A 25,969-nucleotide genomic window follows, 5' to 3' on the forward strand; every position below is an offset into this window, starting at 1 on the left:
AAATAGTTTTGAATCCACCCCGCCCTCAAAAAACAGGGTCTTTAGGTTCAAACCAAAGATTCTAACACCAGCAATACACAATGTTTCTGTGAAAAATTAAATTGCATAGTATACCATGCAAGTGAATATATTCCACTAGATCTCTTATTTTGGTTCCATATTCTGGAAAATTCCACAGATTTTGGTTTAAACTCAAAGCTTGTTTTTTTCCCCTCATATGCCACCTGCTTTTCTGGGATAGAAAGTGGCAGCCATGAGCTGTAAATAGTCCCTCCTGATAGGGTAGGTGTTTAGGAAAGAGAGCTAGGCTGGGGTGTTCCTCAAGGGGAAGAGTCTGTTTTCATCCTGATTTGTAATTTTCTTTTTGAACTTGTTTTGCTCTCCTGGTCTCTTTTCCAGGTTATTTTGTTAGCTGATAATTTGCTGCTCTGAGCCATTGTAGGAAAAGTGGCATACAGATGGAATGAAAGGGGTGGGGGGGGGGGGGGCGGGACAGGGAGCCACACAGGGAGTCACAGGTGGGCTGCAGTGAGCGTTTGCTGACTTAAAAATTTCCTTTTAAGACTTCTTTAATCCCAGCTGCTTCTGTGCCATGGCCCACACAGGCCAATCTGGCTTTTGGGTTTGCATGTAGGATGCCTGCCATGGATGTGGGAGTATGGGAGGCCCCAGGCTGAAGAGTCTGGGAGGGAGGGATGCTTGTACACATGACAAAAATTGCCCTTTTGTGTGGTTTAATGGTGTCACGCTTCATACGTATGCAAGTTTTTGGTGAATTAAATGAGTTTCATTGTCACAAACTAATCCACATCCCAATGTAATTTAGTTTGAGACAATGCAATTTGGGATGGTGAGTCATGTGTACATGGTAATTCATTGAATGACCTTGTATTGAGACCCTTTGTTCACTGAGTGTTGCTACAACTTTTGTGCTGTGAGCCCCCTTGTCCATGAAGCATCACTATAATTTGCAGGTATTTGTATGTAATGAATGTTTTAGGACATTGGGTGTAGCTGCAGAGCCCAGCATGAATCAATCTTCTGCTGACCTCTAATTATTATTTAATGAAATAAAGAATTCAAAGAAATCTGTGGATGTCATCTTCTAGTTCACTTGATGCGGTGAGCGTCCAAAGGGCCCTAGGGTGTGTGTGTGTGGGGGGGGGGTAGGGTTGCAAATCGGGGTGAATTTGGGCTGTTTTGGAGATTGATCCGTGTGTGTTTTATGTGCTCTCTTCCCCGTTATTGGGGATAATGTGGTGGTGGTGCATGCTGACCCCCTCAGCGCTGTGAGAGACATACTGCCCGGTGCAGTGCTGTTGAATGCTGGTCACCAGCTCGGGGTTAGGGCTGTGAGTTGTTGCGAGACCACGCGATGGGATAACAATGAACCCTGCCGGCTAGAGGTGCCTCCTGTTCCCCTAGCTCAGGGTTCATGCCGGAGTTAATAACCTAAGCCTTGCACTGTGTGAGCTGCCGAGCATGGCTGTACTCTGGTGAAAGCAGTCTGGAGGCAACGTGACACTTGTTTTTCCCCCTGCCCCCGTGGCCAACCTGCAGTCCCAGTGTGGGGGCGGACACGGGTCCTGGTTTGCCCGGACACAGACTGGAAGTAGGAGCCAGGCGCGAGGCCGGTGGCCGTGGGGGCAGGCGGGCTCCCCGCAGGGCCGGTCGGTCGCGCAGGCACCCCGGGAGCGGTGTCTTGACACGCGAGTCGCTTGCTGCTCTGCCGAGCGTGCACGGGACTTCTCGGGCCGCAGGGCAGGGCTCCGGCCACGGCTGCTGTGCCAGGCCCCAGGGCGGGTGCGGGCCGGCCGAAACGGGCGTTTCGCACCGGATAGAGACGTGCGATGGTCCGCGCGGCAGCGCGACGTGGCCCCCCCCACGACCCCCTCCCCGCTCGCGGAGATCCCGCATCGCCCGCAATGTGCGGGGCGGAGGCCCCGGGGCGCGCTGCTCCCCGGCAAATACCGCTCCCTCTGCCCTCATTTACATGTCATTTGCATATGCACCGCAGGGGGGGGCCGCCGCGCCTCCGAGCTCCCGCTGCGCAAAGCACCCTGGGAAGGGCCAGGAAGCCCCGCCCCCTCGGAAGCGGATACGCACGGCGGAGCGGCACCCGACGGACTGGGTGGTCGGTACGTGGAGTGCGGGCACCGGGAGTGCGCACGCGCTTCTCTCCAGCCTGGGACCGGTCCAGTGCAGTGAAGCAGATCCCGGGACAGGGGAGACCTGGGAGTGTCAGCACGTGGAGGGTCCCCAGGCGGGTGCCCCGGACCAGGCCCTTGCCCAGGCCAGGTGAGGAGCCGTGGAACTCCCCTTCCCCTAGCGCGGAAATCTCTCTGCAAGAACAGCTGGGTGGAGCCGTGCTGTAGCTGGTCGCTGGCTCTTGTTCCCCCCTGCCCCGGCAGCATGTCACATGATTGTACTGTGCGTTTCCCCTCTTCCCCCCCAAAATGTGGATATGACACAGCACCAGCATCACTGTGGCTTCTCCCCTGGGAGCGATGTCCCTGCCAGCTCTGACGTGGTGCTGTGATCACCACCCGCGCTGGGCTCATCTCCAGCTGGGTGCCTGTGGAGAGGTCTGTTAGGAAGAGCGGTGGGAGGATGAGTCTCCCTTCTCCCCGCTCTTCCACACACTGCAGCCTCCAGCTCCCTTCACCCTCAGGCCAGTCCAGGAGATGAGCAGCGCTTTCCCCTGCCCCCACCCCAGGGCTCACCTGTGCACTCTCTTCCCACCCGCAGGTGCCGGGACCCTGTGCAGAGCAGATCAGCAGCCTCCAGAGGAAGGCTCTGTAAAGCTGGAGCTGCAGAGACCCTCCCCAGGGAGACAGGGACAGAGCGGCTGCCTGACACCTGGGCTGCGCCAGCTGCAGGCGGGGCAGGGCAGGCCGGCGAAGCAGGGAGAGAGCATGGAGGTGAGCAGGGCACTGGCTCCGGGTGGGGGTGGGAGTGCAGCTGGGGCAGAGCCCAGGAGGAGCCAGGGGTGCTGTCAAGAGTTTGGGGAGCAGAGAGACCTGAAGAGCTAGAAGCCTCTGGTGATGGAGTTGCAAACCCCAAGCTGCATTAGCAGCAGCGCGCTCTGGGGTGCAGAGAGCCAGGGGTTCTGGCATGGGAAGGCCTGGCTAGAGTCTCTGGAGCTGGGCTCTCTGCCTCTAAATGTGCTGCCTGGGCTGCCTCCAAGGGAGGAGGAAATGGAGCATGTTGAGCTGGGCTAAGGCTGGCACACGAGCTGCTATATCCAGAGCTGCATCCACATCACATGTCAGGTGACTGGTGGGGAATTGTTCCCCTGCCTGTCATGGCTGAGCTGCAAAGCACTGTAGTGCAGAGTGAGTGCAGACAGGGCCGTGGGGGCTGGGGGCAGCGGGGACAGGAGACACTGATGCTGTAACGCTTGTGCCTGCAGCTCCGGGAGGTGTTTGAGGACGTGGCAGTGTATTTCATACGGGAGGAGTGGGAGCTGCTGGAAGAGGAAGACAAGGGGCTTTACCGGGACCAGATGCTGAGGAACTACCAAGCCCTCCTTTCCCTGGGTAAAGCTCTAGTTCTTGCCTCTCCCTGGAGCCATGTGAGCTCTGAAGTGTTTTTGTCTTGTCCCTGTTTTTCAAGTGTCTCATCCTCATAAACTTTGGCAGGTGATTTAAATCCTCTTTCTTCTCACTGCTCTGTCAGTAATCTGAGCTCTTGGCATTTCATGCTGAAATCTCCTCCTTCCCCATATCCAGCTGCTTTCACTGGAGTCTTCCCCATTTCTCTAGCTCCTGGTGCTTCCATATTCAGCGGTTGCTTAGCAATTGATCTCCCTTTGCCTTCTCAGCCTGTTCATATCACCTTGAAGTCCCTGTGCCTACAAATTCACTAACAGCTGTTCCTTGGGGAATTATTTAGATTTCCTTCCTCTCTTGCCTAGTGTGTGTTGTTCAATTGCATTTAACAGTCGAACCATGCTCAGTTCAGTGCTCTCTAAGTCTCCTTTCTCCTCCTTTGATTATAACCCTTTAGAAGTTAATGGAAGTCTAATCAGTCTCTGCTGCTACAAATGCATTATGCTTTTCCTCAGCTCCTTCCTAGTGACCCACGTACATGTGATGGGACCCTGGTACCTCTAGCAACAAGTCGCTGGACGCTTCTTTCCCCATCCTTTGTGTCATCTTCCTCACCATAGATTAGACAAGGTTCCTTGGGTGAATTTGATATCTTTTATTAGACCAACCCAAATGGTCAGAGAATAGTTATTAAGCAAGCTTTCGGGTTCAAAAACCCTTCGTCAGGCTAAGGAAGTTTCAGCAGTTGGTGTGTGCTCTTCCTGGATGGAATGAAAAGTAAACAAGCCAGGGGCTGGGCTGGCCTGGCCTGGCCTGGCCTGGCCTGGCCTGGCCTGGCCTGGCCTGGCCTGGCCTGGGGAGTCCATTGCCAGGCAGATTATAATGTATCAAAAATCCAATGTCTATGTTTAGAGCAGACAAGGTTCCTTGGGTGAATTTGATATCTTTTATTAGACCAACCTATGTTTAGACCATGATCTCTAGTATCCAGCAGGTTGATGAAATGGAGCTCATAGGCTCCTCTCTGGGAAGTGTTGTGTAAGTTTCCCTTGGGGATCAGGACTGAGAGATTGGAGAGAGAGTGGCCCTCCTGTAAGAAATATGCCCCCACCGGTAATTGAGTATTTCTGTCTTTGATAGATTTCTGGTGTGTGTTCATTCTGGTGCGCAGTTGTTGTTTGGTGTCTCCTACATATTTCCCATGAGGGCATTTGGTGCATTGGATGAGGTATATAACATTTCTGGAGGTGCAGCTGGTAGACACTCTGATTTTGCTGTATTTATTTTGAGACTTGTGCTCTCAGGCTCACTCTGCCATTGTCAAAAGTTTTCCTATCCTCTTCTTAAAATCCTTCTGCATGTCAGATGCCCATTATTGTGATAAAAAGATTATCAGGCTTGGTGCAGGGCCTAGTGAAAACCAGTTTTCTTTTCAAGAAGATCTGTAACATGGACTTGTTCTGTCTCGTGTGCAGGGTTGAGGTACTTGCCTTCTCCTGGGTCAGTTTGCTTTACTGGTGCTCTCTACCCTCCTTTTTCCCCCAGACGATTTCCTTAGGCATGTGCTCAAATGCTTTTTCTAGCTCAGCACAGATCATCTAGACCTTTATAGTCTTTTCTGTAATTATCTTTAAAAAGTCAGAGGATTTTTGCCAGCTTCAAAAAAAACTACTATCACTCATGTTGGTGGTCCTCTTGACTCTGGCTACTATAACCGTTCCCTTGCCTTTTCAAGGAGTGCCTAAACCACTGTTCTCCAGTCATTGAAACATTGGTGTTTACTACCTGTCTCTTTCTCAACAAGAGATGCGATATTATATTGGTCACCTTTAGCCCCTTCTCTGATCCTGTTCATTTTCTAGATAAAATACAGTCATTCTCATTTCATTTCATTTTGGCATCTTCCATGGCCTAGGTTTACAACTCTCCTTTTTACTAATTTTTTTTTTTCCAGTTAACTACTACTCCTCTAATTTTCTTTGCATTGTCCCCTGTGAATCCAACTTGAGTTTACAGTGTCAATGGATGCAAGCGTTCTTTGGGTCATTGTCCTTTCAGTCACTTCTCAAAATATGCCTTTCAGGCATGAGATACCGGTTGCAGACCATGCGTTAATCCTCTTTTCTAGCACTAACTTGCAATGGCTTCAGAATCTGAAACATTTGTTTTTGCATGGTGGGTTTTAGCCAGCTCAGCAATTGTTTGCTCATTCACTCTGTGGTTCATTTTTGCATGCAAGCAATTCAGTGCTACTCCTCTGAATGTTCCCCTTGTTACAAGTCTTGTCCTTTGCATAAAACTTGGTCCAAACACAGCTGTGCTGCTTGAGGACTTCAGTACCTCATGAAACCTAGATATTCCTCCATAAGGTTAGCCACCTGGTTTTCCTGATGTGACTCAGTTTCTCCTAGTAGTACTTAAGCAGCTAGAAGTGCAAACTCCTTCCTGCATCCCTAAGTATATCTGTATCTGTTGAGCCCCAGCTCAAGTCTGGGATCGTGCCCGGTATGCAAAGACCAATAAAGATACTAGGGGTGAAAGTAGAAAGAAGGTTTATTGCTAGCAATAAAAGGTGCGAGTGGAATAATTTCACGTAACAAGCACCCCGATCACTATATCTAAGCATCTTTTATACAGGAGTTTTCAAGTTTTCACCAGCGTGCTTGTTTGCTGATTGGTTGTAAGGAGTGATGCAAGTTCTTTACTGAGCATGTCTCTATACTTGTGTTTTAGCCATGTATCTCATTTACATACATTTGTGTTTCATTAGCATACTTCTTCCCTACCTAGGGACGTGGTTTATTAGTATTTTAATGAGCGCTTTAACCCAATACTCTGCTTCTGCTTTTGTTTTCAAGCCCCCTTTATCTAGGACTGTCTGCTCCTTATCATTGCAGATGGCCTTTTTTCACATAGCATTCTCTTCTGCTTCGTCTTTGAGTAGAGGCTTCTAGGTTACTCCTTACATTTCCCCCCTTTGGAGCATTTTTAATTATTATTATGACTGCTCCATGCAATTTGGCTTAACACAAATCTAGTATCATCAGCTTTCTTTGTTTGTAAAATCATTTGATTTATCTTAGGCCTGAAGATAGATATAAAAACAGGAAAACATTGGATACAGCAACAAACCATAATCCCCATAACACAAAACAAGACAACTATACTAAATAACTGTCAACCATCTAAAATTGGGAAGCCAGGTATTTAACCAGGAAAAGTCTAAGCCCGATGATTCTTTTAACATCTGTGCCAATTGTTGTAAGGCACCAATTTTGTCTTCAATTAGCACAGAATTATCAGTGAGGTTGAAACAAGACATTCCTTTTAAAGTTTCACACCCAAGATTGTGTTGTAATAAGAGATAATCAATAGCGGCTCTATTCTCTAAGACAGCGTCCCTTAATTGTTTTTGTTCTGCATTCAGGGCTGAAAGAGCTCGAGATGTAGCATTTTTTCCTTTTGCTAGAACACAGGCCACTGCATTAAGATTTCCGCTATTACTTATAGCGAGGCCCGGAACCCCCACCACAGATGCAGCTAATGCCACGTATTCAGCCTTAGATAATACTCCAGGGGAATCATTCTCATCGCAATCAGCGGTGAGAATAGTGTATGCCCGCTTATACCTTCCACCGAGAGGGGCTTGTTCAGCGTGCATTAGGTCAGATTTCCTTGGAAGGGTTGCAGTTACCCGGGTAATGGTGCATAGTCCTCCAGTAGCGTTTGCTGGGAGGTATGAATATATTATTCTCCCGCAAGCTAGAAACCATGCTTGAGGAAGGATGGTACGTGCGTATGCATAGGATATTTGACTGGTCTCATTACAGAGGATATTTTTTCCTTGGTTCAATTTAAGGCAATTACCAGTACAATTAACCATTAGGAAACATTCGGAAGCATTAGCTGTTGCGTGAACCCGTACGGAAAACGTGTTTCTGCTTTTGTCTTTTACAATAGTCCCCCAATTATATATATTCTGATATGTACTTTCCTTATCTATACCTTTCAGCATAGTATAATTTTGTAAAATTTTCAAAGGGGTCGGTACTGCGATTAAGCATGAGGTAAAAACCAGGGTGAGCATTGATCCCTCCTGCTAAGCAGAAGTCTGTTCTATTTAAAATTTCCCAGGCCAGATAAATCCAGACATTTTCCTGAGGGTCAAATTTTTGTTGTAAAAGGTTTTCCCCTCTTATGAGAAGGAGTGGAGAGATCAGGGCGCCCCACAATAAAACCTGGACCAATTTCATGATAAGGCCTGTAAAACTTGATCAAAGATTGACAAATTATTTAAAGTTCCTTTCTTTTGAATAGGAATTTTAAGTCTCTTATTGGCTCCACCTTCCACTGTTCTCTGTCTCCAGTCCCGGAGTCTGCAGGGGTTCCTTCTTGTTCTGGTCCAGCCACCGGCTTTAGGCGACTGGAATGTATCCAAGTCTCGATTCCCTCGAGCTTTGCTGCCGTCGGGGTTGTCAAAAACACCCTATATGGGGCCCTTCCATCTGGCTCGAAGTCGTTCCTTGTTCCAGTCTTTCACAAGGGCGTAACTCCCAGGTAATAGTCGGTTTTCCGGGGCAGGAGACTGATCCTGTGACTGCAGCACGTCCTGTACCTGCTGATGGATGGAAGACAAAACAGAAACCAAGGACTATACATATTCTCTAATCATTCCCTCTCCTAAAACATGTAACTGTTGTTCAGTACCCATGGGCAGACTCGGAGGGTAAGGCTTACCATACGTTATCTCAAACAGGCTTAATCCCAATTTAGAATGTGGTGCGACCCTTACTCGTAACAGGGCCAAGGGTAGGGCCTCTGGCCATTTGAGTCGAGCTTCTTGGCAAATCTTTGCAAGGTGTCTTTTTAAGGTCTGATTCATACGTTCCACCTTTCCACTGGATTGGGGTCGCCAAGGGGTGTGTAAATGCCAGCTGATTCCCAGGAACTCAGAAACCTTCTGAGTAATTTGTGCAATGAAACGTGGGCCATTGTCTGACCCTATTCCTTTTGGAAGTCCGAAGCGAGGTATGATTTCTCGTAGGAGCTCCTTGACCACGTCTCGGGCTTGAGCAGTCAGACATGGGAAGCACTCAACCCAATTAGAGAAAGTGTCCACAAAGAGAAGGAGATATCTCATCCCTTGTTGCCAGGGCAACTCGGTAAAATCCACCTGCCATTCTTCTCCTGGCCCATTGCCTATTATGTCCTGGAGTTTCTTTTTTCCCTCCTTTTGGGTTATTTCTCTGGCAGACCTCACATGTTTCTGATACGTTCTTGGCAGCCTCTTTTAATCCCACTCCAGTTACATAGTGACTAATCCATTTTACCAGGGCCCTGGGCCCGTAGTGGGTGCCATGATGAGTGCTCTTTACTACTGCATGAACCTAGGCAGCTGGGATGATAATGCGGCCATCTTTTGCTAGTAACCACCCGTGCTCCCCCTTCTTTGCTTGAAACTCTTTTATTAATTGTTTGTCTTTTTCCCCATACTGTGGTGTCACAGGCTGGTATAGGTCTGGGAGGAGAGGTAACAGATTATTTACTTCGGGCAGCAAGTCTGTCTGAGGTCTTTTAGCTGCTTTCTTTGCCGTAGCATCAGCAAATCGATTACCTTTTGTGGAGGGGTTGTTCCCTTTCTGATGTGCCTTACAATGCATTACCGCTACCTCCTTTGGTTCCCAGACTGATTTGAGGAGAGCTTTTATTTGCTTGCTATGCTTAATGCTTGCTCTTTTAGCATCAAGTAGACCCCACTCTTTCCACAGCGCTCCGTGAGCATGTAAAACAAGGAAAACATATTTAGAATCAGTATAAATATTGAGTTTTGTTGGCCGCCAATTGCAAAGCCCGAGTCATAGCAATGAGTTCAGCCTTTTGAGCTGAAACAGATGGGTTTAAAGGTCCTGCTTCTATTACATTCTATGTAGTCACGATAGGGTATCCGGATTTTCGAATTCCATTCTCAATACTCAAGTTGCCATCGGTGTAGAATTCCAGTTCAGCATTGTCAAGGGGTCGGTCTCTCAGGTTTGGTCTTGAGGAGTAAACAGGTTCAATGTTTGCAGGCAATCATGTACAAGATCTGGTGTGTCAGGCATAGGTGGCAACAGTGTTGCTGGATTTACAGTGCGAGAAATGGCCAATTTTATTTCAGGCTTATCTAGGAGGATGGCCTGATATCGAGCCATTCATCCCGGGGTTAACCAGTTCCCTCCTTTCTGCTCCAGGACTGTAAGCACTGCGTGAGGCACATATACAGTCATTTCATGGCCTAGGGTTAACTTGTCAGCTTCTTGTATTAGCAGACAGGTGGCAGGAACGGCCTGGAGACGAGCAGGCCATCCGGATGACACAAGGTCTAATTGCTTAGAAACATATGCCACTGGTCATTGCTAGCTACCCAGTTTTTGTGTTAATACCCCCACGGCCACCCCCCTGTGGTCATGCACAAAAAGGGAAAAAGGCTTACTCGTGTCCGGTAGTCCTAAGGCGGGTGCTCCAATAAGAGCCTGCTTTAACTGGCAGAACGCTTGCTCACACTCTTCAGTCCATTCGATCACCTTTTCATCACCTTGTGTAGCTCCATACAGAGGTTTTGCAATAACCCCGAAATTTGGAATCCAAATCCTGCAAAAACCTACTGTACCTAAGAAGCCCCGTAGTTGCTTCTTTGTTTTTGGGGGTGCTAGCCGGCATATAGCTTGTTTTCTTTCAGGCAACAGGGCTCTCTGACCAGGGTGTAGTTCAAATCCCAAATATGTTGCCTTCTGGGACATCGGTTGCATCTTTCTTCTGGATACTTGGTATCCTTCTTGTCCCAGAAAATTAAGGAGGCAGATTGTTCCTTCCAGGCAACTTGCTTCAGTGGTGGCTGTTAAAAGCAAGTCATCCACACATTGCAGAAGGGCACAGAACAGTGGCAGTTTTAGCCTACGTAAATCCTTGCTTAACGCAGTGCCGAATAGGGTTGGGCTGTTTTTAAACCCTTGGGGTAAGACAGTCCAGCAGAACTGAGTCTTAATGCTAGTATCTGGGTCTTCCCATTCAAATGCAAATATTTCCTGAGATTGCCTCTCTACCGGTATACAGAAGAAAGCATCTTTTAAAGCAATAACCATGAATCAGTTATGAGCCGGGTTCAAGGCAGACAGCAGGGTGTATGGGTTGGGGACAACTGGGTGTATACTCACGACCACTTTATTTACAGCTCTCAGGTGTCGAACAAAACGATATTTGTCACTCTTAGGCTTCTTCACGGGCAAGATGGGTGTGTTAAAAGCTGATGTGCATTCACGGAGAAGGCCATACTCCAGGAACGGTTCAGCTAACGGCTTCAGTCCTTTCCTGGCTTCCATCCGCATTGGATATTGTTTCACGCGTGGAGGCTGGGCCCCTGGCAAAAGTTGAATCTTTACAGGGTCAGCATTTTTAGCCTTCCCAGGTTGGCGACCTGCCCATACCCATGGAACAACAGCATTGAGCAGGGTTTGAGGAATATCCGGTGTACTTTCCTCTCGGAGAAGGCCGAGAAGGCAAGCGTGCAAATGCCACCCCTTTTCAGGAAGCACCGTCAGGAACATTTGCGCATCCTGAAATGACAACGTAGCTTGCAGTTTAGAGAGGAGGTCTCTCCCTAAAAGGGGAATGGGGCAGTCTGGCATATACAAGAATTGATGGGTGACTTCGGCCTGACCAAGATTACAGGTCATTGGTTGTAGGAAGGGTCGTGTTACTGCCTTCCCTGTGACCCCTACCACCGGCACAGTCTTTTCACTTAAAGGTTTCAGTTTTTGAGTTAAGACGGAATGGGTAGCACCTGTATCGACGAGAAAGTCTACCAATTCATCTCTGTCCCCTAGTTGCATTTTAACCAGAGGCTCGTCAGGGGACACCGGGATCTGGGTTATCTTTCCCTCCGGGGCCTCCGGTCCCCTTCAATCTGAATCCCTTCCAAAAGCAAACAGTTCACTGCTCTCCTCTCTTTTCTTTTCACCTTCACCTACTTTCCGATTGGGGCATTCCCGCTTCCAGTGTCCCTTTTGTTTGCAATAGGCACACTGATCTTTCTCTAATGGACCCCGCCTCTGAGGCTGTCTCCGGGGTCCCTCATTTCTGGGTTTTCCCGTGATTGCAGCTGCCACTAGAGCTGCCTGCATTTTCATCTTTCTCTCCTCTTTCTTGTCCTGTTTCTTTTCCTGAACACTTTCTCAGTTAGTAAATACTTGGTAAGCAATGTCTACTAGCTGGGAAATAGGCATACCTGTTGCTCTGTCTGTCTTCTGCAATTTCTTCATAGTGTCCGGTGCGCTCTGACCTCTGAAGATCATATTTACCATGCGAGCGTTCGATGCATCCTCCAGGTCCTCGCGGGTGTATTGTCTGAAAGTAGTGTAGATTCTTTCCAAGAAGGCACTCGGGGTCTCATTCGTCTCCTGTCAAACCTCATACACCTTACTGAGATTCTGAGGTTTTTTCACAGCACCTCTCAATCCTCGAAGGATATAGTCTCGATAGGCGCGGATAGAGGTCATATCTTGGTCTGGGCTCCAGTCTGGCTCCTGGGTGGGGACGTGATTGTCCTTATTTGCTTGAAGGCACCCTGCGGTAATTTCCTTTTCCACGTACTCACGGGCTTTGTTTACTACCATCCTGCTCTCCTCTGGTGTCAACAGGACATGTAAAAGAGACTGAACATCTGCCCAGGTTGGGTTATGGGTTTTGAAAATCGTTTCAAACAGGTTTCGTACCTTTTCAGGATCCTCTCTCAAGCTGGGGGTATTGTTCCGCCAGTTATACAAATCTGAGGTAGTGAAAGCAATGTGCACAAAGGTTCAACGGTAGGTTGGCTCACCATCATCTTCGAGGGGCCCAGGTACCACTTGTTCTCTTAGGGGAAATACCCCATTTCCCTTCCCACGGCCAGGATCAGATTCCCTGTGATGCTTTTCCTTAACCCCGGAGTCTGCTCCTAACTGTACTCTCCACGTACCTCCTGGGTGTAGTGCGCAAGTTTGTTATTACCCTAAAATAGAATTACAATAATTTGGATTATTAAGAAGTATTAGCTTTACAGCTGAATACAAGGCATGACCCTGAGGCCTAGCAATGTAGCTGACCACAAGGCAGAATGATAGCTAGGCCTTTGCTTGTGTCAAGTAATCATTTTAACTGCAACAAGCATTTTCTGAGTTAAAAAGTGAATCTGTGTCTGTGTGCTAAAAAAAATCAGCTACAGCAAGAAGTAAGATAAGACAGAAAAACCATTGTTTTGAGCTTACTGGTTGCGTCCTTAAAAAATACCTTCTACTGTGTAAGGTTTTGCTAACATAATGTTACTGTTACTTAACTTTTAGCTTTTAAAAAGTGCTAGTTCAGCTTAATAAAAATATCCTGTTACAAAGATTTATAGAGCACCGCCCCAAATATTGCTTTTTGTTAACCATATAGTCTTGCTTTGTTATAAAAAATATAAAAAATCGCCTCACCCTTGAGGGGGGGCATTTTGTCTTTTCCTGGCTTTATAGTCTTTGCTCGAGCAAATAAACAGCTGTCTTTCTTTACCCGCGTTGTCTGTCAATCAAATTACAGATAGACAACGGACCTTAGGGAGATTTCTCCCATCACACGGGGTTATATCAGGAGAAGTCGGGGGTTCTGGAGATTGCCAACCACCCGATGGCCATGGTCGGTGCTGTTCCAGATCCCTGGGTTGGGGAGTGTTTTCAACTTCCGCCTCGGGGGGGGGGGGGGAAGAAGAGCGGATGCCAACGAGGAATCAGGCGAATGAGGAGGAGGAGGGGGAAGAGGAGGAGGGTAAGGTAGAGGTGGCAAAGGGAGACATTCCAGGACAGGATTTGCAGTTGGTCGAGCCACTGCCATCTCACAGATCCCAAGCCCCTCCCCCAATCCACATTTATCCAAAACTTTTCTATCCCTACAGAGAGACATAAATGCTTGCGCATACATCAATTCCTCCCATTTAGCATTCTGCCAGCAGAACAAAATCAATTGTAAGATGGTGTTATAATTAACACTTCCCTCTGGAGGGCAGTGCTCTTGATCATCTAGTTTATAGCGTGGCCACGCAGTTTCACAGAAGAATTTAGCTTTCTTCTTAGTCATAGGATCCCCACCGAACTCTGCCCAATGTCCCAATACACAAGAGAGGGGGGTACATTTCTTAACCTTACTGTTAATAGTACCCATCTCAGGGCTGCCTTCCCGGTTCTGACCGTCCGATTTACCTGGGATCTGGGGATCTGTTCTTAGTCCTCGTCGTCGTCCTTTTTCTACAGCAGTTAAGTAGCTAATTTTATGTCTCCCTCAGTCTCTCTCTGTCTCTCAGATCTTTCAGAGTAGCCCAAAGTCCTCAAGCGGTATGCTATTTTGGATCACTAGGCTCTCACAAGATATCACACTGTCACTGTGGTTATCTCTCTATTTCCAGTCACTGCAGTTTATTGGTTTTGAATGCAGTACCTGCCAACCTATGCACTCATCTCTGCCCTGGGATCGTCCTCCCATTGGATGGGATGGTTGCTTCATCTGCAACTACAGTTATCATAAAGTCATCCTTTCCTGTGCTTTGGTGATGAGGAATTATCGTCTCTCCCAGAAAAAAGGGTCATTGCCAGCCATCTGCCACGGATTCTTTTCACTGCCAGAAGTCCTCACTTTAAACCCTCACTGAAGAGAAACTCATTTCCCCTCCTTTGCCTGGAAATACACTAATAAGATGCATGATATTCATCCCTACATGTGTCCCATGTGTGTTAATTTTGGTACCTTGAAAATAGTAAAAACGTTATCATTCTTCTTTCTAGTACATTATGGATCAATGCATTTCCATGCCTGTCCTTGGGGACTCTTAGTTTTATACCCTCTTTATACCACAGCATGGTTGGTGCTTCATTTCCTATGACTATGCATCCACTACCTGGATGACAAGGACTATCATCTGTTGAAGGCTTCTCCCTGCTATGCCTTTTTCTCTTTCATCCCAAAAGGCCCCCCACCCTTGGCCATCAAGTTCCTAGTAGAATCCTGGAGTTCATTGGATCCCTTCCCCAAATCCCACTTGGTTATTGTGCATCCAGTACCCAGTCACAAACGCTTTTTAACTACTGCCCCAAACAGGATATCGAGGTCCCACACCTGACTTAATTTGCCGCATCCAGCGAGGACAGGTGAAGCTCTGGGTCTGTGATGATGAGGTCTGTGGGGAAATCTCAAGGTCGGAGGAGCAGCTGCCTGGTGAGTAGTGGCTGTCCCATCCACGCCAGAAATGCTTCTGGGCTTAAAGCGTTTCTGGGCATTACAGTGGAGTTTCTCTTCCCCACGCAGGAGGTGCCTGGTTGCTGAGCGGAGTTGAAGAGCAGGTTCCTAAGGAAGGTCCTGCAAACCTGGATCCACCATGGGTTTCTGCCAGGATTTGGGGTGAGATCGATTCCGTGAAAACTGTAAAGGATCAATGGCACAAGGATCAGGGAAAGCTTCAAAGGCAGAAGAAGAATGTAGCAGTGAACCAGGTCCCATCTGCAGTTGGGCATGGGAGTGAAGAAAGGAAAGAAGGCAGAAAGAGCCCAGGGTGTAGGGAAGATTTTCTGGTGCTGAGACATCTGAAGAGGGACAAGAGAAAAGTCCACTGGAGAGAGAGATTGCATACAAACCAAGCCGGTGATGAGGGCTTCAGAGGGAAGCAGAGGCTCACTGCCAAGCGCAGGGGGAGAGTGCACCCTTGCCCCGAAAGCAGGAAAAGCTTTAGCTGCCCCTCGCTCCTGGCTGTGCACAAGATAAGGTGTACTGGAAGGAAGCCCCATGTATGCGCCAAGTGTGGGAAGAGCTTCACCTACCCCTCAACCCGAGCTGCTCACTATCACATCCGTTCTGGACAGCTCCGCCACCACTTCACGAAATGGAGGAAGAGCTGTACGTGCAGCTCAGAGCTGTTTAAGAAGCAACAAGTGCACAGGGAGACCCGTCGTTATTGCTGTGTCATGTGTGCTAAGACCTTTACTGATTTCTTCTCCCTGGTTCAGCACCGTCGCATGCACTTGGGGAGGAAGACGCACCGCTGCACCAAGTGCAGGAAGAACTTTATGAGCTGGGAAGGCCTGTCCCAGCACCAATGTTTGCAGAGGGGACAGCAGCCACACTGCTGCAGCAAGTGTGGGAAGAGCTTCAGACAGCCCTGCAGCCGGGCTAAGCACAGGTGCATGCACACAAGGAAGAACGTCACCCACTCCTCCACCCTGGTCAAAGGTCAGCTCATCGACACAGCCAGGAAGCCACATCAGTGCTTGGCATGTGGGAAGAGCTTCATGCAGTCATCCAGCCTAGCTCAGCACCAACACATCCACCACACAGGGGAGAAGCCACATCATTGTGCTGTGTGTGGGAAGAGCTTTGCCCGCTCCTGCCACCTGGCCCGACACCAGCTTTCCCACAAAGGAGAGAAGCCGCATCACTGCTCTGTGTGTGGGAAGAGCTTCGCCTACTCCCACAACCTGGCCAAGCACCAACGCATCCACACAGGGGAGAAGCCACATCATTGCTCTGAATGTGGAAAGAGCTTCTCCTACTCCTGCAACCTGGCCCGGCACCAGCTCGTCCACACAGGGCAGAAAGCACATCAGTGCTCTGTGTGTGGGAAGAGCTTCCCCTACTCCTCTGATCTTGCCCGGCACCAGCTCACTCACACAAGGGAGAAGACACATAATTGCTCCAAGTGTGGGAAGAGCTTCACCTACTCCTACAACCTGGCCCGGCACCAGCTTATTCACACAGGGGACAAAACACATCAGTGCTCTGCGTGTGGGAAGAGCTTCCCCTACTCGTCTGACCTGGCTCGGCACCAGCTTACTCACACAGGGGAGAAGCCACATCAGTGCTCTGAATGTGGGAAGAGCTTTACCTGCCCCTCCAGCCTGGCCCGGCACCAGCTTATCCACACAGGGGAGAAGCCACATCAGTGCTCTGTGTGTGGAAAGAGCTTCACCCAGTCTTCCAACCTGGTCCTGCATGAGCGCATGCACAAGGGAGAGAAGCCACATCAGTGCTCAGAGTGTGGGAAGAGCTTCATCTCCTCCTCCAACCTGGCCCAGCACCAGCTTATCCACACAGGGGAGAAGCCACATCAGTGCTTTGTGTGTGGGAAGAGCTTCACCCAATCCTCCAATCTGGCCCGGCACCAGCGCATCCACACAGGGGAGAAGCCACATCAGTGCTCTGTGTGTGGGAAGAATTTCCCCCGCTCCTCTCAGCTGAACAAGCACCAATGCATCCACAAGGGAGAGGAGCCACGTCATTGCTCTTAGTGTGGGAAGAGCATCACCTACTCCAGCCTGACTGAGGACCAGAGCATCCGCACAGGAGAGAAGCTACATTGATGCTCTGAGTGTAGAAAGAACTTCACCCATTCCTCCCACCTGTCGCAATATTGGCACATTAATACTTCTCTGCCAGCAGTGCAGGAAGGGCTTGGGGATATCTACCTGCTCAGCACCCACCAGTGGCTGCATTTAGACAAGCATCCTCATGCTGGTGGACTGCAGAAAGAGTCTGGGAGGGAGGAGACAAGGTTTGGCTGATCTGGCTTGAGACCAGGACGTTTCAAAGCTTAATAATAAAAGTGCCCTTCCCCCATTTCTCAGCTTTGGGTCAGGATCAGTATTGGTGAGCGTTTCCCCAGCCCTTCCTCCTCCAAAGGCATGTGGAGCTGCTGGAGAGATCAACTAACATCTGTGTGGTGTGTCTAGACATGCAATTAATGCACACAAATAAACTTGGGCTTCTTGCTCCAGAGTCTTTTGCTCCTGGGCATGCCATTTGAACGTGCACCCTGGAACAACAACTTCAATGAATATTGCTCTGGACTTTCTACGTGCACAGCACATCCAGCTGCTCTGACAGGGTTGCAGCGGGGTGGCTGGGGCACAGGCTAGCTGGCAGCTGGCTGCAGCAGTGTGCTGTTACACATAAAAAAACTGGAGCGGACTGGCACTTGGCTGCTCCAGAGTTGATTCGTTTTGTGTGCCCTAATAGGAGCATGTGTAGGTGCAGAGACGTTTCCTGCAGAAGTAGTCGAGCAGCTGTGCAGTAAACATTTTATGCAGATTTCGGTCTGTGGGGAGAAAACTGGGACCTTTATGGCCCCCTCCCAGAGGGGCAGAGGGCTGTGGCAGAGTGGGGGTTGTAGTGGGCTCTGAGGGCAGGTCTGGTGCCGAAGGGGCAGGAGGTTTTTCCCCCTCATTTCCACCTCCACCTGGGGCTCTGGGTGAAAGGACAAACAGATCCACCAAACCCTTGTCCCCAACCAGGGCTGCAGATGACGGGCTCCTTTCCAGCCTGGAAGGTTCAAGGCATCTGCGGACATGGATGATTTTCCAAATGTCCCCTAGGGCCTAAGGGAAAACTGTCTAAGAGCCTGGGGGGCAGTTAGCTGTTGCCCTTCCCCTTGAGCAAGGTGGGACACAAAACACAGTTGGGCATGCAGGGGTAGCAGTGACGCAGGGGAAATGTCTCCCATGCCAGCTAGACGTGGCTGTGTCTGGGTAGCGAATATTTATCGTATGATCGTTGCCCTCCCAGGGCCTGACAGCCTGCACTCTTACTCCTGTGTTACTCCTCCATGGATGCGGTTAGGAGGGTTGTTGGGCTCTGACTCCTGGCTTCCTGTCTTATCCCATCTTAATATGCTGTGGTGCACATTACCTGGCCCCCGAGTGGTGGAAAGCTCGACTCCTCCACCGGTGTAAACTAAATGCCTGGGGTTTTCTGTCCCCATCACAGTGATGCATGTGCGTGGTCTCAGGACAGCACAGGGCTTGGACCTAGAGGTGGGCAAGGAGCATGTAGGTCACCCCCAGGCAAGAGGAGCCTGTTCCTATGTGCCGTGGGTCCTGCAAGGGGGTTGGTGTGGGCACAGGGGCTCCTCCCTCCCTCCCGGAGCAGTCAGGTGATGATGGGCTCCGTGGGGGTGGCTGGGAGCCCTTTTTAGGGTTAGGGGTTAGGGTTAGGTTGGGTTAGGGGTTGGGTTAGGTTAGGGTTAGGGTTGCTACCAAATTTGCCCATTACTTTGGGGTGTGCTCATTTATTAGGGATAGTTTCTAGGGTTTTAGTGATTCTGTCAATGTGCTGCTTGGGTCAATGTGCTTCCCGCCTTTTCCCAACTACCGCTAGTGCTACAGCACCACAAGCAAAACAACACAAACATCACCACAACCCACAGCCACTCTGCAGCACCCTCAACACCCACACCACCTCAATCATACCCCAAACATTACACCAATCACCACAGCACCACCATCTCAAACAACTCCAAATACCCCACACCCATACACCTACACTCCACCCACAGCCACTCAGCAGACACTACAACCATATACAACAGTCACACCCCAGTGCCCTACCACACCACCACCAAAGCACCCACCCACCCTCATACCTATTCCACCCATACCCCCCACCTATCACTAGTCTCCACCTCCCAACACTCCAAACCCCACCCACACCCTCCACAACCATCACAGTCACCCTTGCACTACAATCCACACAACTTACCGGCTCACCCACTCCAATGCACAACCAACAAACTGCCAGCCACATCTGCCACTCTTCCCCTGCGCCCCAACAACCAGCATGCAGCAACTCATCCCCACCCCCTAAAAAACAACACAGCTCAGAAAACACCCACACCACACCCTCCAACCAGACCCACACCTAATCACAGCCATCACACAAACAACAACTTGAACCCGTTAGGGTTCGGGTTAAGGGTTAGGGTTCGGGTAATTGTAATGGTTTAAGATTAAACACAAAAATAAAACATTTAGTGTTCTTTACACTAAACTACTTGACACTGTAGCAGTTTAAGTTTAGGTTTAAAATGTTGTGGTGTGATAGTTGTGTCTACTGTTTGATTTGCTGGTGGTCCCTTTTAGGTTAGGCCTACTGGTCCTAGTTAACCTACTCCCTAACCCTTCCCTCTTCCCTAACCCGGACCCCTGTGCACTTGTGGACCTGTTCCCTAACCCTAAAGTCCACTACAGAAGCACAGCATAGAGGTGAGTGGAACTTTTCCTCTTGCTGCCTCTGTGAGTAGTGGACCATTTCCCACAAAAATACAAAAACACACTTCAAATGGAAAATAATTTGGGATGCTTTAAGTCCCAGAATAACCAAAGAGAAACCAAAACACAAAAGTTGTCTTTCACAACAGCATTACCTTTATTTAAATAAACACACAAAAGTACACAGCATTTCATCTGACATTTTGTTTGTTTTTGTTTTTTTTTTTACATACAATTGGGGGAGTAAAAACACCCCTAAAAATGTACAAAGCCATACAACACCAGAGTTCACACACATTTTACACAACAAAATGAAATACATAATATTTTTGCTCTTGTTTGGGGTTGACAGGTGACTTGTTACAGCACAATTACAAACATGATTTTATTATTACACAGGGTTAAAAAAAGTACATATGTAATAACCTGAGGAGAAAAAAATTCAATTAACAAAATAGCCCCACACCAAAAGTGAAACGTTAACAAGGTGCAGTACAATAACAAACAAGACACCAACACACAAAAATCTCACCACAACAACAGCACCACCACCACACACAACCAAAGCACACCACAGCCCACCAAACACAACCACACAAAAAAAACTGCTGCAAACCCATACACACCAAAAAGCACTATATTGCCAGCCACTTTTCTACAAAACAGCCCCTGCATCAACCTCCAAAGGCCAGCTGCACTGCACTACACCTCTAAATCCACAAAGTTCATACCTTGGCGCAACTCAACGCACAAGACCGCCACTAAACACAAGCCAACAGCAAAACAGAAACTACAAGAGGCCAAGGCCGCCACAACTAAAGGTGCATAATAACCAACCAGCAACAGAACACCACCACTGCAACCAAGCACACACCTGACTAACATCATCACCAACCAACACCACACACCCAAACAACACACAAAGCATCTACACACAACACACAAAGGACAACAACAACAACACAACACAACCACCAGACCCGCACCAAAACACCCACATGCAGCTCCCCTGCACCCCATGCACAAAAACAAACACAAATTCCCTCCAAAAAGTTTATTTTTTCTTGCACAGCAAAATGTCGCAGCAAAACATCTCCCCGTCTTCCAGCAGCAACCTGCGAAACATCAAAGCCAACAGTCAGCAACCCAACACGTATTCTCTCCAACAGAACCCACCTCCCTCTTCACGCACCCCCACAGCAACCGCCACCACACCCCCCTCCAGCCCCACGGGCAAAAAAAGTTGCCTCCAAAACTGGCCCTGAACTGCGCCTGCTCAGCAGGCGGCGTGGCTTTCCTGTCCTCCACATCCCCCTAGGGGGGCAAAAAATATACGCCCCCCTAGAGGGGGAGGGCAGGAAAGCCACGCCTTTTCCCAACTACCGCTAGTGCTACAGCACCACAAGCAAAACAACACAAACATCACCACAACCCACAGCCACTCCGCAGCACCCTCAACACCCACACCACCTCAATCATACCCCAAACATTACACCAAACACATCAATCACCACAGCACCACCATCTCAAACAACTCCAAATAGCCCACACCCATACACCTACACGCCACCCACAGCCACTCAGCAGACACTACAACCATATACAACAGTCACACCCCAGTGCCCTACCACACCACCACCAAAGGACCTACCCACCCTCCCCACCTATCACCACTCTCCACCTCCCAACACTCCAAACCCCACCCACGTCCACCACAACCATCACACTCACCCTTGCACTACAATCCACACAACTCACCGGCTCACCCACTCCAATGCACAACCAACAAACTACCACCCACCTCTGCCACTCTTCCCCTGCACCCCAACAACCAACATGCAGCAACTCATCCCCACCCCCTAAAAAACAAGACAGCTCATAAAACACCCACACCACACCCTCCAAACATACCCACACCTAATCACAGCCATCACACAAACAACAACTTGAACCGTCACTCAAGCACCTGCACCTCACACCTCACCCACTAAGCTAACCTCCCTTTCTTGTGGCCCCCTTGCAAAAAGCATTACAAGCAAGCCCCCCTCCAACACCCCATTTCAACAACAGCACCACACCACACATTTCACTAACTATCACAACAAGCCACACAAATTAAAACATTCCCACCAATGCACACTCCAGTCAAAATACAGGTACCTCATACAACCACTCTCTAACATCCAACTCCATCCACACCACTCACAGCCAGCACACCACACCCACCAACACAGCAGCATCCACACCCACCAGGCAACCCAAAAAGCACAACTTACCTATGCAACAAACTCAGAGCATAGCTCCAAGCACACACAGCACCCATTGACTCCTCACCAAACTGGCACAGGCTGCAAGACAAAACACACATTACAAGCCCCCCACCCCCCCAACCACAAATAAACAAAATGATCACACTAAGAAACATCCACACATCCCAAGTCCACCCACACCCCACCCAACTACATCCACCCCACCCCCTTAACAGCAAAGCTCCATCCTCACAACAACCAACGCAAGCACACACAGCATACTGCACCCCAAACCACCCTTTTACATCACACTGTCCAAAGAGGAAATTAACCACGCCGCATAAAAGGCTTGGTTTCAATTCTGGGAAGCAGCACAGAGGCACTGCTGCACCCGCAGCAAGAGCCTACAAGACACACCACACCACCAACACCCGTGTCCCCTCCACCACCCAAAACAAAGACAAAAGACAAGCAGAAGACAAAAAACACACACCTCCCAGAACCAAAAACAAACCTCAGCAGCAACAGGAACAAGCCAAATCGGCAAACCTGTAAACTGTCTCCCATAGACTCAAGACACAACAAACTTACCAAACGTGCGTACACACACAGACACACACACACACACCCCCCCCAAACAATCCAATACGTCAAACGTTCAAAGCTATACCCACTGCACTCCAAACACATGCAAGCACAAAGAACCAGCCAAAACAATCCCATAACCTCAACATCACACCTACCATCCAACAACCCCCCACCCCCAACAACCCCCACCTCTCAAAACCATACCTTACTTGCACACCACCACACAGCATGTCCTTCTCTACCCCTAGGACACCAAGCGGTCAACCTCCAAGCCACATCTCCCACACCTCTTCCGCTGCACCCCAACAACCAGCACGCAGCAACTCGCCTCCACCTGCTACAAAGAAAAACACTTTTAGCAAACCCCCACCCCTGCAATCCACACCCCACACCCACCACAACTCCCCACCTCCCAACACTGCAAACCCCACCCACTCCCACCACAAAAAACACTCACCATTCCAAGGCAATCCCACAAAAACATCCCCATAACACAATCCACACTCCATTCAAAATACAAATTACCACATCTAACCAATCTCTCGCATCCAACTCCATACACCCCACCCCCAGCACACCACACTCACCAACACACCACCATCCACACAAGTCACCCGTTACCTATTCAACAACCTCGAACCATACCTCCAAACACACATTGCACCCATCTCCTCCCAACCAAACTGACACATGCTGCAACACAACAAACACATTATATTCCCCCCCCCACCACCCAACCACAAACAAACAAAACCATCACCCCAATAAGCATCCACACCTCCCAAGGCCACCCACACCCCACCAAACTACACCCACCCCCATCCCCTTAACAGCAAACCTCCCTCCCCACAACAGCCAACACAAGCACACACAAACTACCACAACCCCATCAACCCTTTTACACTACACTGTCCAAAAAGAAAAATTATTCATTTTGCATAAGAGGCTTGCTTTCAGTTCTGAGAGGCACCACACAGGCACTGCTGCACCCGCAGCAAATGCCCACAACACACACCAAACCGCCAACACCCGTGTCCCCTCCACCGCCAAAGACAAACAAGAAAAGCAAGCAGAACACAAAAGACACACCTCCCAGAACCAAAAACAAACCTCAGCAGCACCAACAAGCCAAATGGACAAAAATATTAACCACCTCCCCTACACGCAAAACACAACAATCAGACCAAAGCCTCACACCCCACTATACCCCCCCCCACACACACACACACAGCACCCCAAAACAATCCAATACATCAAACCTTGAAAACTATACCCACTGCACTCCAAATACAACAAAGCACACAAAACCACCCAAAACAAGGCCATAACCTCAACATCACAACCACCATCCACCGACCACCCATCCCCAACAACCCCCACCTCTCAAAGCCACACCTTGCTCGCACACCAGCACACATCACTTCCTTCTCTGCCCCAAGACATCAAGTGCTCAACCTCCACGCCACATCTGCCACTCCTCTTCCTCTGCACCCCGACAACCACCACACAGCAACTCACCAATACCTCCTACAAAACAAAACACTTCATCAAGCCCCAACCCCTGCAATCCACACCCCTCCACCCACCACCACTCTCCACCTCCCAACACTCCAAACCCCAGCCATGCCCTCCACAAAAGTCACGCTCACCATCCACTGCAATCTATTCGACAACCTCACAGCGTAGCTCCAAGCACACATCGCACCCATCTCCTCCCTACCAAACTGGCACAGCCTGCGAACCAAGAAACATTACAACCCCCCCACCCCTGACAACCACAGCTAAACAAAGCCAACACACCAACAAACAGGCACACCCCCAACCCACCCACACAGCACCCCCCCCTGCACACACCACAAACCTACCTCCCCACACCACCCCACGCAACCTAACACAAACAGATGCAACCCCAGGGACCCTTTCACACCACACTCCCCAGAAGCCAAATTAATACCCCTGCACACAAAGCTTCTTTTTAGTTCCGGGATAAAAGACACAGGCACAGTGACGCACACAAGCAACAGGCAGGACACAGACCACACCACCAACACCCGTGTTCCCTTCACCACCCAAAACAAAGAGGAAACACATGCACAACACAAAAGACACACCTCCCAGAACTAAAAACAAACCTCAGCAGCAGCAGCAGCAAGCCAAATTACCAAAACTGTAAACCACCTCCCCTAAACTCAACACACAACACACTACCCCAACCCCCACACCCCACCACACCACACACACATCTACATCCCCGCCCAACAAACCAATATATCAAACCTTGAAACCTACACCCACTGCTCTCCAAATACACGGAAGCACAAAACACCAGCCAAAACAAAACCCTAACCTCAACAGCACAACCACCAGCCACAAACCACCCAACCACAACAACCACAACCTCTCAAAACCATACTGTGCTCACACACCAGCACACAGCACTTTCTTCTCTGCCCCTAGGACATCAAGCAGTCAACCTGCAACCCACATCTCCCACTCCTCTTCCTGTGCACCCCAACAACCAGCACACGGCAACTCGCCAACACCAGCTACAAAACAAAACACATCATAAAACCCGAACCTCTCCAATACATACCCCACCAATCTCCACCTCCCAACACTCCAAATGCCACCCACGGCCCCCACCAAAATCACACTCACCATTCCACTACAAGCCACACAACTCACCTACTCCAATGCACAACCAACAACCTATAAGCCACATCTCCCAGTCCTCTTCCTCGGCGCCCAACACTCACCATGCAGCATCTCACCTCTACCTGCTACAAAACAAAATACTTCACAAAACGCCCACCCCTACACACCACCACACCACACCCTCCAACCAGGCCTACACCTGATCACACCACTCACACAAACACAAACCTGAACCCTCACTCAAACACCTGCACCTAACACCTCACCCACTAACCGAACCTCCCTTTCGGTATGCCCCCCTTACAAGAAGCACGGCAAGCAACCCCCCCTCCAACACCCCATTGCAACAACAACCCCACAATACACATGACAACAACCGTCACAACAACCCACACAAACAAAAACATCCCCAATCCACAACCCACACTCCTTTCAAAATACACCTACCAGATCTAACCACTCTCTAACATCCAACTCCACACACACCACTCACACCCACCACACCACACTCACCAACACACCACCACGCAACATAAAAAGCACAGCTTACCTATTCCACCCACTCACACCATACCTCCAAGCGCAGATGGCACCCATCTCCTCCTCACCAAACTGGCACAGGCTGCAAGGCAAAACACATTACAATCCCCCCACCCCCCAACCACAAATAAGACAAAACAATCACACCAATAAACATCCGCACCTCCCAACTCCACCCACACCCCACCAAACTACACCCACCCCCACCCCTTAACACCACAATTCCATCCTCACAACACCCAACGCAAGCACACACAACGTACTGCACCCCAAACCACCCTTTTCCACCACACTCTCCAACAACAAAATTAAT

At 49.3% G+C, this 25,969-nt stretch overlaps 1 protein-coding gene across 1 annotated transcript in view; it reads left to right on the forward strand.

The window, feature by feature from the left end:
* The first annotated feature begins 1,878 nt into the window (after positions 1-1,878).
* LOC132249807 (zinc finger protein 93-like) overlaps positions 1,879-25,969 on the forward strand; it is a 47,812-nt gene continuing 23,721 nt past the window's right edge. Inside the window, exons 1-5 of the mRNA XM_059725478.1 lie at positions 1,879-2,138; positions 2,749-2,921; positions 3,413-3,539; positions 14,691-14,807; positions 14,898-17,133. Coding sequence (XP_059581461.1) covers positions 1,994-2,138; positions 2,749-2,921; positions 3,413-3,539; positions 14,691-14,807; positions 14,898-16,870 — 2,535 coding nt within the window. The 5' untranslated portion in view covers positions 1,879-1,993 and the 3' untranslated portion in view covers positions 16,871-17,133. The remainder of the gene's footprint in view (positions 2,139-2,748; positions 2,922-3,412; positions 3,540-14,690; positions 14,808-14,897; positions 17,134-25,969) is intronic.

The sequence above is a fragment of the Alligator mississippiensis genome, chromosome 1 (genome assembly GCF_030867095.1).
Source record: "Alligator mississippiensis isolate rAllMis1 chromosome 1, rAllMis1, whole genome shotgun sequence".
NCBI lineage: Eukaryota > Metazoa > Chordata > Crocodylia > Alligatoridae > Alligator > Alligator mississippiensis.